Raw genomic sequence first — 12,697 nt, forward strand, 5'->3', positions numbered from 1 at the left:
GGACCCAAAACTGTTGGAGAGATTAAGTAGAGACCCCTACCTACTATATGTGTTCTATATTAAACTCAGCCTACTGCTGTTTATAAATATACATTATTATTTTGCATTCAGTATTAAGCTATCCCTTATCCCTTATTTAGTAAAATATGTTGGATTCATGTTAATGTGTATTTAACAAAATTTAGTACCCCTGCAGTCCCTAGGGGTTGTGGACCACCCTGTTGAAGACCTATGAATTGCGTGCTGAAACTGCTTTTATCTACATACTACCACTACATGTAACAGCCATATGAGCTACTTACTTCCCCTTACTTCTAATCAGCACATGCAATATTAACTACACTGATCAACCACAACATTATGACCCCTGACAGGGAGAAGTAAATAACACTGACCAGTACAATGTGAAACATTTGGACCTTGTATTCATGCAGATGTTGCTCAAACATGTAGCACCCACCTAGACCAGACCAGACACCCCCACCCCATGGCAATTACACTCCTTGATGGCAGTAGCCATCCCCAGCATGATGCAGGCTGACACACACACACAAATGCTTTTGGAAAAACATGCACAAGGTGTTGACCTGGCCAAATTGACTAGATCCCAAATTGATCAAGAATCCGTGGGATGATCCACAGAGGACCCTCCCCTCAACCTATAGGACCCAAGGGCCCCCACTAACAACATCCTGTTTCCAAACACCACAGGACACCCTCAGAAGACCCATGTCCATTCTCTGATGAGTCAGAACTGTTCTGGAGTTACAAGAGCCCCCAAGGCCTATACAATAAGGAGGTCACAATGTTACACCTGATCTGTGTTCCTTATCACCTCCCCCCGACGACTTGACACAATCTGTTCTGTTTGACATGTGTTGTTGTGGCTCAGTTTTGTTGTATGGGTGACTGTGCAACGACAATAAATCGAAAAAGGCTCTGCCAGCAAACTAGAAGGCCATTCACATCTTAATCATTAACGTCCAAACTTAATTTCCTGACAGTCCATCCAGTAGCTGTTGAGATATTTCAGACTAAATCGAAGTTGTGGTCAAATGGATCGACTGTGTCATTCAGAAACTGTAGAGTTTCCAGTGTATGGGTTTTGTTACTGCCACAGTTGTTGTTGTTGTTGTTGTTGTTGGCTGGGCTTCAGCTTTCACCCACAGGTATGTACATTCATTGCTCCCTAAAGACAGCTGACTTCCCAACAACAATAAATATCTACAGTTCCTGGCTTGTTGGCTTCCAGATCAGGTCTCCATAAAAGCCTCTCCCAACACATCAAGTGGGAATATACAATAACTATGGGAGTTTAGTGGAAAGTACCCACATTATGTCCTAATGGTTATGTTGTAATCCGTTTGGAAGACAAAACCTGTATGAGGCAGGCCTAAAAGCTTTTGAAAACAACACAGTTCACGCAGATGAAATGTCATCATACACGAAAGAACACTTACAATACATCACTTGCTTGCTTTGCTCTTTTACATAGCATGTACATGGAAAATATTCATATTCTACATGAAATTGATGATTTGAGTCTGCCAACATAATTGAATGAATCATGTTGCAACTACATAGTTAAGTTTTAATGTCTTTCATAAAGAGGATCTCAAACAGGACTTCTCCATTAGTGGGTCATAGTTTGACCTCTATAACAGGCGGCATAATGGACATTTCCAGGTTTACTGCTCACTGGCAACACAGCATCAACAAAAATAGCTTCTTTTATGAACTGACGCGCACACAGGATCATCGGGTCTACAATGATTCATCACAAACAGAAAAATGCCCCCTCCTTGTCACGTACCAAAGTGTTCACTCCGTCTGCCTGATTTATGAGAGGCGGTGGGACGCGGTGACGAATAGTCTCTGCGTCTCCCTCATACTATTCTGGCTCGGAGATTTGGTTGCATATGGTTGTAACCCAGAGTTTACAACCTTAACCCCCGTCACCTGTTCTCTTTTCAGCCCTGTCCTGTCAAGAGAGATCGATCTGCGTTGAGTTTTTTTTTTTTTTTTGTATTTCTGTTCATTGAATCAATCAAAGTCAGTGGAGAATGAATGCCTGTTCTTTCTGAAAAGAGTAGCACAAATGTGTATGAGGATTCAGCTTTAATCTAACACCACTGACTGTTTAAAAACATGATTCTGCTGGTGCTTGTGATACATTTAAATATCAAAAATGAAAAGCTTAAATTGGTTTAAATAAGATAGACCATGGATGTTTATCATTTTGCAAGTAGTTATCTACTGGGATTGAATTAATGAATTTGTATTGCTGCAGGGTAAAGGACAGATAATGCACTGCACCATCATGTAGTCACTGTTTCCCTATTTTAAGGCAGCATCATTTCCATCATTTCCATCGAATATTAGTTCTGCTTCATGATCTAATAGACAAGAAGCCTTTATTTATGCCAACAGCTTGTCATTGTTACTGATGCAGGACAAGAAACTTACAAGAACCCCACCCCCACCCACTCCATCTCACCCACAATGCTCCTTCAAGTGTGCATGAGATCTATTTATAGTTAGCAGAGAGGAAACTGTGCAGCATGGCTCTCAACAGTGTATGATGGTATGTGTTTTGGAAATGGGTCCATCCACACCATACCTCATCTGCGTGAGTGTCTGCTGCAGCTGGTGGAGACCAAGCAGCTAACATGGCAGCTTCTGGGAAAAAATAGCAGGCCGGCACTGATATACCGGGCAGATCACAACACAGCTCAGCACAGAATAAACATACCGTAGACACTTCGTTTATAGTGTGATAGCAATACAGTTATACAATTAAATGATACAATACAGTACAATAAAAGATTTTCATGGGTCTTTTAAAATATGAATAAAAAAAACTAAAGTTTTTTTTTTTTTTTTATCAAGTCAAGTTAAGACTTGAGTTGATTGGCTTCTTCTTGTAACTGCCAGCTCCTCCTGTCCAGTTAGGTCAGAGTATAACATTTGTGTAAAGGAAGACATTGTTGGGCAGTCACTGTCCACACCGGAGACTGAGGACTAACTTAAATTAGTTAATTAGACCTATTACAAAACTGCAATAGCCTGTATGAAGGCTGTAACATTTAGCAGTGTGGTATATGTATATGCTGACTCAAAAACATGTGACATATTCATATTTAGGGTATATTATATAGTGTATATTTTTGTATATTTTTCAGTTTCTGAGAGCTTTAGAATAAACTCAAACAGTGGATCTTTTCAAGTGAAGTCCGAAGATAAAGCAAAAAAGTGGAAGGTTTAAAAAAAAAAAAAACGTATCTCTGGCAACTCTGAGGATAATTGAAACCATTATCTCTGGCCTACATCTTCCTAAAACACCTAAAAGAAATAGGTCAACATATGGGAGATGAGAAAGAAATGAAAACCATTCTTGTATTCTCAATGTGCATGATATATGAAAGAATCAAATCAGGGATGTTGGACAGTACTTTAATCAAACAGTCTCAAACCATCAGAGCAACTTGATGCTTGTGTATGCCAGCGTTTACTATGACATTTATTGTCAGTACTTGACGGATAAAGGTAACAAGTGGTAACATGGCAATGTGACAAGCTCACTAAGACATTCACATCAAACAACACGTATTTTTGTTCATCTCAGTTTTTGTTTAAGTAAAAGACTCGTAAACAAAAAGAAATCTTGCAAGTTAAGAAAGATCATTAATGACAAATTTATTGTGCAAGAGTTTCAAGTAAACTCACTTATACACAGAAATGGCCCATGTTTCCAGTTATCTGCAGAGGCTTGTTGTCAATGACCTCTCACATTTTAAAGTCCCTTGAGCTAGGGATTTCATTTCAGCCATTCTTGTTCTAACCCCCAGAAATGTGTCCCTGTGTGCTCTCAAATACCGACTTGAAAACAGATGAGATCAATAGTCTGTTTTGCTTTTATTGCTCAAGTTTAGTCCCTAATGTCTTCCACACTTTTTTCACAGCTTAATGCATAGTGGCATCTCCTATACTCCCTGAGTGTTGGATTCAAAGGTGGAAGGCCCTAGATCTTCAAGTCGTCCAGCCTGCTCTTGTTATTGCTGTGCTTGCTTGACTGACTGTTTCTGCGGTGGTTTTCAATAGGCATCTCACAGACGGTACTGGAGGTTTTTCTCTCCTTCGATTCATCTTCGGCTTTGCCTTTCCTCTCCACAGCCATATTGTCTCTGTTCTGCTTGTAAACTGCTTTGCTGTTGTAAGGGCTGTAAGCGGAGTTGGGTTCTGCCATGCCGTACTTTGAGTCGGTGGGGAAAGGCTCAGGTACAGTAGGATGACCACCAAAGTAGTTGTAGCTCGGGACAAAGTGCATGACTGCTTCGCTTTGGGGCTTGGGAGCCTCAAGTGCAGCTTGTGACCGCCTGTAACGAAGACCCTGGTGGCATTTCGTGAACCCTAGGTGGTACATCTCTACCAGGTTGAGCAGCAGGGAGATGCAGGCCACAGCGAGCATGAAAAGGATGAAGACTGTCTTCTCAGTGGGGCGAGAGATGTAGCAGTTTACCATGTTTGGACAAGGCCAGCGGTCGCAGGTGTACATGGGCTTGAGCTCAAAACCATACAGGAAGTACTGAGCTACAATAAATGCAATTTCAAACAGGGTCTTAAAAATAATGTTGAAGACATAGGTACGCAGCAGCGCACCTTTCAAGCGAACATGCCCCTGGTTATCCTTAACTGGGCCTTTCTTGGCCTTACTGCTAAGCAACTGCTGCTGAGTTTCATTCTGCATTGAAAGCTCCTTTTGTTTGTGCTTGTCCTTCTCCTCCATGCGGACCAGATGGAGGATGTGGCCCAGGTAGATGAGAGTGGGCGTGGAGACAAAGATGATCTGCATCACCCAGAAGCGGATGTGAGAAATGGGGAAGGTCTTGTCGTAGCAGACGTTCTGACAACCAGGCTGCTTGGTGTCGCAGGTGAAGCCGGACTGCTCATCGCCCCACACCTTCTCAGCGGCGGCCCCCAGCACCAGGATGCGGAAGATAAACAACACTGTTAGCCACACTTTGCCCACAACGGTGGAGTGTTCCTGGGCACTTTCCAGCAGCTTCCCCAACAAGTTCCAGTCTCCCATACTGGCTCAGAAATGTACTCTGTGCTTTATCTGCAAAACCAGGAGAGATGTCTGAAAGGAGAGAGGACAAAAACCAGAGAAATGTGTAAACTTCGTAATAGTCCTTTAAACAGAGAATCTTCTTTGTAGCCTTTTCAACGTGCTGATCAGTCCAAAAATACACTGCGTTAAAAACTTTCAATTTAACATACTTCAGTTTAGTTTAGTTCTGCTCCTTGTAATCAGCTCTTAAGAAAAATAATTGTAATTAAGCCTTTATATGCAAGATGCAATATTATTGTATGTTGTGTAGCAAGCTGTTTTGAAGCAAGCGTGATATTCATTTATCTGATTTAACAACCATTTAAACAGACATGTTGCATTTTTACAGCATAATGACAAAAGTTGAGCCATTTTATTTTATTTTGCTAAAGTTTTCAGACTCATACAAAGACTGTTGTACATCAGAAAGCTTAGCAAAAGAAATATTAATTCTCCATGTATTCACTGCCTGTATTCCTAATAATTGTGTCCTATCAATCGAATGTTGCTAAAAAAAGGACCAGGACAAGGTTGACTGTGTGTGAGAGAAAGCCCTGCAGCAGACTCAGCCAGACGCTCAGTCTTAGCATGGATCTTGTGACATAGTACCCAGCAGTGCTCCCCTACTCCAGAATTAGGTTACTCGTTTAGATTTCAGGGCCTATTGGTTACAACATTGCAAAAGTTTAACTTTAAAAATAGTTGTACTTGTCCTTTTCATGTATGGAGCTTAGAAATAGGCAAACTGCGTTTTGACTGAGAGCCAAGCTAGAGGGAGACACTTTTCACTCAGCTGTAATAGTTGGAATTAAATACAAGAGGTACAGATGCAACAATTAGTATCCATTTCGGATTATCAGACAACACACAGAGAATGTTACTCCTGGCTACGTTCAGTAAGAAAGACTTACCTGGTAATGTTCATTTCCTTCAGAGTCACTCAGTGACTGAAGCTCTTCACTTCCCAGAGAGGCCACGTTCTCCTGAATCACTGAGGAAGCTGCAGCGCCAAGATAAACTTCTCAAATAGTTTTCACGGAAGACTGTGATTCTGCCCTGAGCAGTCCCTCCCACTCTGACCTTATCAATGCTCAACAAGCCAACACAGCTAAACTCTGTCTCCGTGCGAGCGTGGATGAAAACGCTCCAGTCTGTGGAGAAGTCTAAAGAGGTGTCTCTTCAGCTGAGTGGCAGCTGAGGGGTCCAGTGAGAATGCGGGTTACATGTCAATGTCCTCTAAATATAATTCACGGTGAAGGGAGTGGCCTTGTTGTCACTCTTATGGTGATCTGACCCTTGACTGTTTGGAGGAGCCTCAGATCCCCTAGAGACGTCCCGTAATGCGGCAGTGAGGGCTCGACGAGCGGCTTCCAGCATGGCGGTAATACATGAGGGTTCATCATTTCATTTAGACTGTGTGTCAACTTTGTGCACACAAAGGTCCTCCGTTACTGCAATCACACCATTGGGACACAAAGTAACAGATTCACTCTGCATGATTTCCAGGTCCCAATGCTTTGTACTTGAATGTTAAACATTTATTTGTAACGGTTACCAAATCAAAAACAATGATAACCTTTAAAATAGATTTCATTATTCCTGACAAAATGCAAATACAGAAGTTAAAACTCTGCCTTAATTCTCACCTCAACCACCCTGTCTACACATTGATCTGTCACATTGATCTGTCCGCCATATCGTAACATAACACAAATGAATTAAATCCATTAAACCGCATTTTACAGAGGGGTTCCACTCTTATCTACAATACATAACAATACTGACAAATGCTAAGGGGAAAATACGGCAGCCGTTATATGTTTTTTTTTAGCATGGGTACTGCCATTTTAGCATGGGTACCGCCATCTGTGATCCGTGACATCATGGGGTTGATGGGGTGATTCTGAACTTATTTTATTTTTGACTTTAGCAAAGGTTTTATTTTGGACATAGTTTGCAGTACATAAACTTGTCATCTCCCCTTTCAGGCCTGATCTCTGCCACAGTGAAACAATCACACAAGGCAATTACTTTTGTTGTTGTATATTACTTTTTGGATAATCCCCTGAATACATAATATTAATATGTCTGAATCAATCTCAGTATGATGAACTCCTGTAAAGAAACTTTCAGAATTTGCGGATGTGGCTTAAATATTCCAGAGATCATCTGATCTTTGGTCGGTAATCATATACCTAAAAAACAGACTACAGGTACTTGTTTTTGGTACAGTGCTGCCAATATGCTTCCCGTCTCTCTGAACTCTATAGATGGTGTGTGTCAACGCGCTCCTTAAAAAGAAAAGTGTCCTCGTCCCCAAGGCCATGGCAGGACCAGCTGTCCCTGAGGTCAACCATTGTCACCCGCGCACACCGACCCCCGTACATGGCGAGGCTATTGATAACCCCAAAACTTTGCACTCTGGAGAACTTAATCAGCTTCAGATGTCTTCTCACAGGTGGCAGGACGGCCTTCAAGGATCCCTCTAGCCTAAACATGGTGCCACCAAATGTGTGAAGGTTTTTTATGTTTTTTTTCTCTAAGTGACACTGCCGACAGCAGAGAAGAATCACAAAGTGCCACTGTTATGGCTGCAGCTTAATTTGTTCTCCTGGGTTTCTTTATTGCTATTTTATGGTATTACATTTCAACTTTCAGATCAAAATACATTAAACATTCCTGTTTAAGAAGCAATGACATGTAAAATCTGATTTTTGGAGACTATAAGAAAGCCTGATAAAAAGGAGACAATTACACAAATTCTTGTTGATTTTAATTGTAGTATACAGACAAGATATAAACATCCAGCTTCAAAATCAACACATTTAAATGGTAATGATTAGTTTAGTAAACTTCAGAGAAAAAGTTCAAGTTTGGGTTGTTGTAGAATGTGCATAAAGCAAACTCTGTTTACATGTATTAGTGCAACGTCTCACCAGTAACAGCTGTAGAAAAGGAACCAATCCTCCAGTCCATTAGATTCAATTCAAGCTAGTCTTAAAGACACAGAGTGTGTGATTATATTTGACATAGATGATGGGATATTATTTATTAGGTTTCACCACGGTGACACACTCTTCTGATACAGTCTGATGATTTAAAATAGCATGAGGCAGAAATCACCTTTCATAATTTAATATTTTCAAGATCAAAAGCGGAAACAAATCCTCGACAGCAGAACGCTACAACGTGGTCAGCTGGAAAGTTGCTTCATGAAATGTTGCTTAATTCATCTTTAGTCAGCCAAACCTCAAACCATTAAATGATGTCAGTACAAAGTGCTGTCCTTCAAATACTGAGATGATGTCAGTGATCAGATTCTGAAACTTAAAAACGCAGGTGTAAAAATGGTTTCTGAATAGAATGTGTTTCCCACACCGGTTCTGGATGCTTCTTGTCTCTCTGATTATAAACCACAGAGTAAACCCTCAGCATCATATTGTGATGAATATGCTTAATGAGCCTTTTCCACAAGAAATCAGTATTGTTACCTGAATGGTCACTTATATCCCTATCTGTTTTAATGTATGTGTGTTAGTATAAGCAAAGCTTTTGTTGGATCCAAGCACCCATAGCCGAGTCTCCAGCATTGTGCAAATGCTTGCTGCAGGCCTTCCCCACCAAGAAGATCACCTCTGCAATGTTGAGCAGAATACAAACCCCGGACACGGCCAGCATGAACACAGTGAAGACAGTCTTCTCTGTGGGCCTCGACACAAAGCAGTCCACCGTGTTGGGACAGGGGTACGAGTCACACTTCACCAGCCTGATCATCTTGTAACCAGGGTAGATCATATAAAACAAATACATGAAGATGACTTCAAAGATAACGCGGAACAAGAGGCTGATGACGTACGTCCACCACAGGGCCCCTGTGATTTTCATCTTCTGGGTCTTTATCTGCTCCAGGTCTTTGGGATTGGTCTTCCCTGACAGTTTGTAGAGCCTCTTGTCAACGTGGCGGCGGTGGGCCACGTGCATGGCTACGAGCAGGGCGGGAGTGGAGACGAGGATGAGCTGTAGCGCCCAGAGGCGGATGTGGGAGATGGGGAAGAAGTGGTCATAGCAGACGCTGTTGCAGCCCGGTTGCTGGGTGTTGCAGGTGAAGCCGGACTTCTCGTCGCCCCACACGCTCTCGGCTGCGACCACTAGGACCAGGATGCGGAATATGAACAGGACAGAGAGCCAGATACGACCGATGCCAGTGGAGTGTCTGTTCACACCGCTGATGACAGCATAAAATGATGCCCAGTTCATCTTCGGTTCCGGGTCTGAGGCAAAAAACACAAGCGAAATGGTTCTTTGATAACATTTTGTGGTAATACTTGAGTTTTATTATTTGACCACTGGAACTCTTTAACCACTCATCAACCACCACGCATCCCAGATCCTCTTCTATATTTGAATTCACCTTTACTTCCTTATCTTTTTTTATTTTTTTACAGTTGTTCAAACCGAGTCTAAATAGGCACTCTTCCTGTCGTTGAACCTCTCAGACTGTCTGTGCAGCTTCTCATAAGTACGCTCGAAATTGACTCTTGACTGTTCAGCCAAACTCTTCTTGAAAAGGCTGAAAAAAAGTTTGCTGTATACATTGCAAACAAATATTTTTTTCTTAAAATAAAGATATTGCTTAAACTGATGGTTGAATGTTGTATAGATTTTTTGAAGAAATAGGTTTAAAAAGTCTCACTAATAATTATGATGTATTGTTACAGTTTGAAAAATATATTTTATACACTTTTGTACTTTTGAATATGCTCAAACTTGGTTCAGCGGTTACAAAAAAATTAATAGAACAGTTTAAACAATGATGATTAGATCCAGGCAAAGATTCATTCACCAAGACAAAATGTAATAAATGTGAATATTCTGAAATGCAAATTCAAAGCTTTCTCTACCTTTAGCTTTACCTTTGCAATGGAGAAATTTGCAGCTTTAATCTTCCCTGTTCTGGGAAATAAAATTCTACCCTTCATCAGATTAAAAAAATCACTTTGCAAACATCTTCATGGATGTAAGAAATTTTGTGACACATTGTGAGTTAAAGAATATGTTGAAAATAAATTCAAAAAGTCATTAAAATAATAAATACATGTATATAAAATAGCATTATTTAACCATAACAATACAATCTGTGTATGTTAAAGTAGAGTTGCGAGTGAGTATTTGGATATTAATCCACAAAATACCTAGTGCAATGGTTTAGTGGTAACAGCAAAGAAATTGGTACGCAATCAATTTAAGTGCAATTATGCTTCAAATTTTCATCTCATATTAATAAATTATTGGTTTTCTGAAACTAGAAGTCATTTTGTGTCTAGCTCTGTGCTCATCATCGCTGATTGTCCACACTACTTGTCTAGTTTAAATGTCAGAGTTGTTACCGGGCTCAGCTGGAGGCGTAAGAGGCATAGGAGGCAGCGTAGAGGACAATGTTGACCCGCTGGTTTGGCATGGATGTGAATCCAGAGAAGAAGAATGCCTCTCTGGCCCCCTCTGCAGCTGGCAGGCCACTTAAGAGTGCCATACTGAGGTCTGGCACCATGTGTCATGTGACATGCTTTCACCAGTCGCCATGGTGTAGCATGCAAAGTGGGGATCTGCACCCAGCGTAACCGAGTCCGTTGCACTTTTCACTTTTTGACAGCAAAATTATTTTATGATCTTGACGACCAGTAATAAATGACTCATCTGGTTCTTAACTTAAAATAACTGAGACAAACTCTTTTTTAGTGACCAGCTGACCAGCATACATAAAAATCAATCATATGGACTAATTTATTTTGATTTAGTTTGACAATTCTATATTCTCCTTGGTCAAATTTCTGGATTTCCTAGTTTCAAATGGCCTTGTCCTTACAACTGTAAGGACAAGGCTATAAGCTAAACATCTGCTGGACACAGTGAAAACAGCCCAACTATCCAGCTCTCCCTCAGCCACATTATCTGATAACAAATAAAATCAACTTACCTTCAGCTGGAGCTTTGAATCAAGTACATCCAGGAAAATTTACGTCGACATTAGCAGATTTTTTTTCCAGTCTATGACTGTGAACAAGAGTATCAGAGCACCATGACTTTGCATTGCTAATGATTTCTCTCACACTAGCCACTGCCCTGCACTGGGGAGGTCATATGCTTCTGTGCGAAGAATTTGCATACAATAGCCCCATTTACGTGGAGCAAACAAACAGCTTCACAATTCAGATCAAACGTTTTAATTTCTGCCCAGCTGAAGAATCTGTGTGGGGACCGCAGTCAGTCCTCTTGTCCTCTTTGTGCTGTGTTCTGCTGAGGAAGTGGGGGATGTTTTTGACGCAATATGGAGTAAAACATAAAGGTCGAAAACAAAGAATGATCCACAAAGTCTAAAGATAAGAGGACAAGGGTTTTTTATTAGAATAATCAGCCTATCATCTGTGTTTTTCTCCACAACCTTTACATTCACATTGTTGTTGCCTTCTGAATATTTAACCACATATCCAGCCAATGAATGAGTGTGCTCACTGTGAGCGCAGTCTGGCTGAGCACAGTTTGATTTGTTCCTGCAGTAAAGGGTTATCTTGGCAAGCCCTTTGTACGTGTGTTTAAATCAAAACCTATCCACATTAGCAATTTCCCCAGTATTTTTTATTTTTTTATTTCTCAGACTGAGACGAATATGTATCAAATACCCTTTCTGTGATTAAATAAAGAATAACAATTGCTTTTTTCTTTCTCCTGACATTGTTAAAATAGATTTAGTGAAACTTTTATGAAGCCTCATTAAGATTGAGTTCTCTTTTGGAAGAGCACTCAAGTGCAATAACTAATTTTTCAATAATCCACTTATGGTTTTGGATTGTATAATGTTTCTATTGCTGAAGAAAATAATAAGCACAAGAATTTAGCTTGAAGTCTTGATTGAGTTGGTACATCAGAGTTGTCTCCCATACCCAGCATACACACTCTAGTATTAAGAGCATCAGTTAAATTTCTATTAAGATCAAGGATCAGAGAGGGTACCCAAAACACCATGATTTTGTTCATGTTATATTTATGGAGGTCAATACTTTAAATCAATAAAAAAAATCAATATTGCTTTTATGGCCACAAACTGCACAACATTATAATGGATTAATGGATCAGTGAGGTCCATTACCATATTCATATTCTAATTACCTGTCTTGTTTGATCATATTATTGCTAAATACTTGTATGCAGTACCTCTGTTTGTTTTTTTATTTATTTATTTTTTTTAGTTTGCTTATATTAATCACTTTACAGGGGCGAGAGTCTGTTACGTGTACAATAAACAAGACACACACATAAGACGACAATGCACTTATTTCCATTATCTACCTGGAAACTTAACCCAACCTGAACCTGATCCTAGCCAAACTTGTTTCGTGTCTGCTCTTTGTCTTAAAGTGGAATGTGAGTCCTCATGGGTAGCCTTGAATAGCTCTGAATCAGTTGTTGCTCATAACTTCTTGATTTATATAATGTATTTAAATGTGTGTGTGCGTGTGTGTGCGTGTGTGTGTGTGTGTGTGTGTGTGTGTGTGTGTGTGTGTGTGTGGGACTTATCCCCTTCTTCAGCTG

At 40.4% G+C, this 12,697-nt stretch overlaps 2 protein-coding genes across 3 annotated transcripts; both read right to left on the reverse strand.

Moving 5' to 3' along the window:
* Nucleotides 1–3,439: 3,439 nt before the first annotated feature.
* On the reverse strand, nucleotides 3,440–6,297 carry gja2 (gap junction protein, alpha 2). The gene is made up of 2 exons (XM_047608045.1): nucleotides 6,022–6,297; nucleotides 3,440–5,140 (listed from the first exon to the last, which is right to left on the reverse strand). The coding sequence occupies exon 2, from the start codon at nucleotides 5,087–5,089 to the stop codon at nucleotides 4,022–4,024; it is 1,068 nt and encodes a 355-aa protein (XP_047464001.1). The 5' UTR covers nucleotides 5,090–5,140; nucleotides 6,022–6,297; the 3' UTR covers nucleotides 3,440–4,021.
* A 1,568-nt stretch (nucleotides 6,298–7,865) lies between these two features.
* gjb1a (gap junction protein beta 1a) lies at nucleotides 7,866–11,250 on the reverse strand. 2 transcript variants are annotated; one of them, XM_047606108.1, is made up of 2 exons: nucleotides 11,085–11,250; nucleotides 7,866–9,381 (listed from the first exon to the last, which is right to left on the reverse strand). In XM_047606108.1, the coding sequence occupies exon 2, from the start codon at nucleotides 9,365–9,367 to the stop codon at nucleotides 8,645–8,647; it is 723 nt and encodes a 240-aa protein (XP_047462064.1). In that variant the 5' UTR covers nucleotides 9,368–9,381; nucleotides 11,085–11,250; the 3' UTR covers nucleotides 7,866–8,644. The 2 variants fall into 2 exon arrangements, with proteins under 2 accessions (XP_047462064.1, XP_047462063.1); XM_047606107.1 differs by lacking the exon at nucleotides 11,085–11,250 and adding an exon at nucleotides 10,498–10,592.
* Nucleotides 11,251–12,697: the final 1,447 nt, after the last annotated feature.

The sequence above is a fragment of the Mugil cephalus genome, chromosome 15, assembly GCF_022458985.1.
Source record: "Mugil cephalus isolate CIBA_MC_2020 chromosome 15, CIBA_Mcephalus_1.1, whole genome shotgun sequence".
Classification (NCBI taxonomy): Eukaryota; Metazoa; Chordata; class Actinopteri; order Mugiliformes; family Mugilidae; genus Mugil; species Mugil cephalus.